Source organism: Poecilia latipinna, unplaced genomic scaffold (assembly GCF_001443285.1).
Source record: "Poecilia latipinna isolate Pla-1442-1.1 unplaced genomic scaffold, P_latipinna-1.0 Scaffold3081, whole genome shotgun sequence".
Classification (NCBI taxonomy): Eukaryota; Metazoa; Chordata; class Actinopteri; order Cyprinodontiformes; family Poeciliidae; genus Poecilia; species Poecilia latipinna.
This window is the reverse complement of record NW_015115697.1, coordinates 42,979-45,959: the sequence shown is the minus strand read 5'-3', so window position 1 is coordinate 45,959 and position 2,981 is coordinate 42,979. Positions and strand designations below refer to the sequence as shown.

The 2,981-nt window shown below is 41.8% G+C and overlaps 1 protein-coding gene across 2 annotated transcripts in view; it reads right to left on the bottom strand.

The window, feature by feature from the left end:
• Positions 1 to 1,980, bottom strand: part of LOC106940070 (uncharacterized) — a 7,450-nt gene extending 5,470 nt beyond the window's left edge. The window contains exons 1-2 of one of the 2 annotated variants that reach the window (XM_015022695.1): positions 1,237 to 1,980; positions 875 to 1,166 (exon numbers count right to left, since the gene is read on the bottom strand). In XM_015022695.1, coding sequence (XP_014878181.1) covers positions 948 to 1,166; positions 1,237 to 1,929 — 912 coding nt within the window. In that variant the 5' untranslated portion in view covers positions 1,930 to 1,980 and the 3' untranslated portion in view covers positions 875 to 947. Of the gene's footprint in view, positions 1 to 874; positions 1,167 to 1,236 lie in introns of those variants that run through there. The other variant, XM_015022696.1, reaches the window with a different exon arrangement.
• Positions 1,981 to 2,981: the final 1,001 nt, after the last annotated feature.

Below are 2,981 nucleotides of genomic sequence, written 5' to 3'. Positions count from 1 at the left end.
TTTATTTTTTTTTATAAAAAAAATAAAAATTCCCCTCTCGAAGGGTGAGAGGGGAATTTTTTTTTTTTTTTAGTAAATGTTGCATCACATTTAGTATTTCTCTGCGAGACCGTTTTTGAAATCAGGTTTTGAAATGACGTGATTAGAAGACGGCAGAACTCTGGTCGTTTCCTGATCCCACACTCGCTTCTCTCGGCCCGCGGGAGAAAAACCCCGCAGAAGCGGATCAGCTGCGCTAGGCGCTCCAAAGCCTCCGGTCCGTTAAAGCGTCCTGATCAGAGATGACAGATATTGTTCTTAGTGTGATTAATAAGCTCCACCATGTTCTGAGCGTAAAGTTGAAACTGCCTGCGCACAAAGTGTCAGCTGCGCTTGATTACAGTCTGGACAGAAACTAGCGGACTGCTGAGTAAGAGCTGTATGCAAACAAATGCCATCCTCATGTTTTATGTTGCATTGCTTGAGGGCGTGACTCATTTCGCTGCACTCGCCAGGCAGGAAATGGTGAACAGAGTTTATTGCTTATTTACATGTTGTATTCGCATGGTAACACCTGTTGTTTTTACTAATTAAACAAAAGAAAAGAATACAAATTGGGAGGCGTTTAAAGATCTTACCTCTAAGGAAACCACACAGATGCTATTTCCTCTCTAACACCCACACAAAAATAGCAGTAAAACCTCTGTGCATGAGAGTGCTGACAAACAAAAATGTGAAAAATCTTGCTCTAATTAATTAACTATCTGCTTATTAACAGTAACTTAGCTGCTTTAGTTTTTTTTTTATAAATCTTTTTATCCACGTTGTTTTGAAAGAATGGAGACGTGAACCATGAAAACTGTAAATATTTTTTAAAAGTTTTATTGAGAAAACTTCGGCTCCAGTTAGAGCTGAAAGGCGCAAATCTCCACATAAAATGCAACAAACAGACAGCAGAGTGTAATCTATTAGGGGAAGAGGCCAGCTGAGGTTTCCTGGTCTGGAGAGCGGCCTTCTCTGTCCCAGCATTTCATATGAAGGCAGTTCTTCACCTCCTTTGATTTATGAGACCGAAGGCACCATCCAATCAGGATACAGAAAAGAGCAGAAACCAGAATAATGATAATGAAGACGGGAAGGCGAATACACAAAGGTTCCTTATGCGCAGGCGGTCTTTGGGTCAGCGGCTGTGGAGGAGAGAGAGAATTAAGACATAGTATGAGCAAAGATGAGATAAGCACCAAGTTCTATACTTACAGACGGAGTGGTGAAGGTTTTAATGCTCGGTCGCTCCTGTCGGACCCTCAGTCTCCATGCAGCAGGGTCTCCTCTCTCTTTAGAGTCCTTCTGGACATAGCAGTAATACTCCCCTTGATCCTCCAGCTGGACCCGCTCCAGGATCAGCGACAGATCCCCCACTGACCGCCAGTCAGGTGGCAAAGACACTCGGTCTGTGAATCTTTCTCCATATTCGACGTTACCGGAAAGATCCACTTTAATCACAACCTGCCCGTTAGTTTCCCACTGAACAAACTTCACATCCACACCCTGAGTTAAAGAGAAGCAGGGAAGTTTTCTTGGTTCACCTTCAGACGCGGAGATGTTGGAGATAAAGACAACCTTTAGCTCGATGATGCGCTCAATATTGTCTCCACAGCTGAACTCATAATGTCCGTTGTCGTTGTAGTTGACATTCTTCAGGAAAATACCCGATGAGGAGATGTTCAGCCGTAAACTGTATTCTTCTACCTGCTGCAGAACTCCGTCAACCGAGGCGGCCATCCGAACAGAGGAGTGATCACTCAGCCTCCTAATCAGCTCCGCGGTTCTCTGGCCACAGTTAATCTGCGGTGACAGCTTCACGGTGTCGCCCAAAGCTGCAGTTACCAAATCGCCTCTGACAAAAGGCAAAAGAAGGATCGGCAGAACAGAGAGAAAGATCCACGCCATGAGGATGACAGCAGGACGGGAAGAATGAGGAGAAAGAGAAGCAGCATGAGTTTTAACTCAGCAAGATGTGGGCGGAGGGAAGGTGGGCGGGCATTGGGAAGCGGTGTGGCCAAACCAGAGGCAACTGGTGTTGACGGTCTCTCAACACCGACTGTCACGCTATTTTCTATTCTCCCGTTCCCCGTGAATCAGGGCCCTGTTGCTCAATGGAACGACGATATAAAATTGTGTCTGATTAAATGGGTTGTAAACGCATTACGGGCCAGATGAAAAACACGTTATGAAGGCGACAACCTGATAAGAACCAAATAAACAATACCTTTCTCAGTAAAGTTCTCAACAGCCAAAAGAAAAGAAAAGAAAAGAAAAAAATAATAATTTGGGGCTCAACATCTGAACCAACCAGATGGTTAATGTGTGGAACCTGCCTTATAGAGTTCTGACAAGCAAACCAAGAGAAGCGTCATGTAAATTAATAAATAGAAATCCCCCTGTCAAGCAGTACTTGTTGAAATTTAGAAAATATCTGTGAGTCTGAATCTGAAAATGTTACACACCTGTTCTAGAACTGCCACCTTCTGGGAAGAAGTCGTCCATTATGTCCAAAGGAAGGTTTCCGTACATGTACTCGTTGGAATCCCTGATATCAATAGCAAAAAACAGAAAGAACTTGATAATACTCTTAGGTAAATACCACCTAAACAAATCTAAAGTGACTTATTTTGTTCTGTCTTTTCTGGTGTTTCCAAAAGACTCTGAACAGTGTAAACATCCCTGATCATAAAACACTTGATGTAATGTTTCCACATCCCCTTCGCTTCTATTTGTGTACATGTGCATTAATAATTGTCATGTATTGATTACCTGACAGTTATTAATATTATGGCTCCTTGGACTTTGGTTAGGATGACAAAAAACAACAAATATTTTTTTTAAATGCATAAAATATTAACAGAAAGGTTTTTTATTTGTGAGAAAATATAATATTTTTCTTTTCATTATATTCACTAATATGCTTTGTTTTCCCCATAATATATATATATATATACATA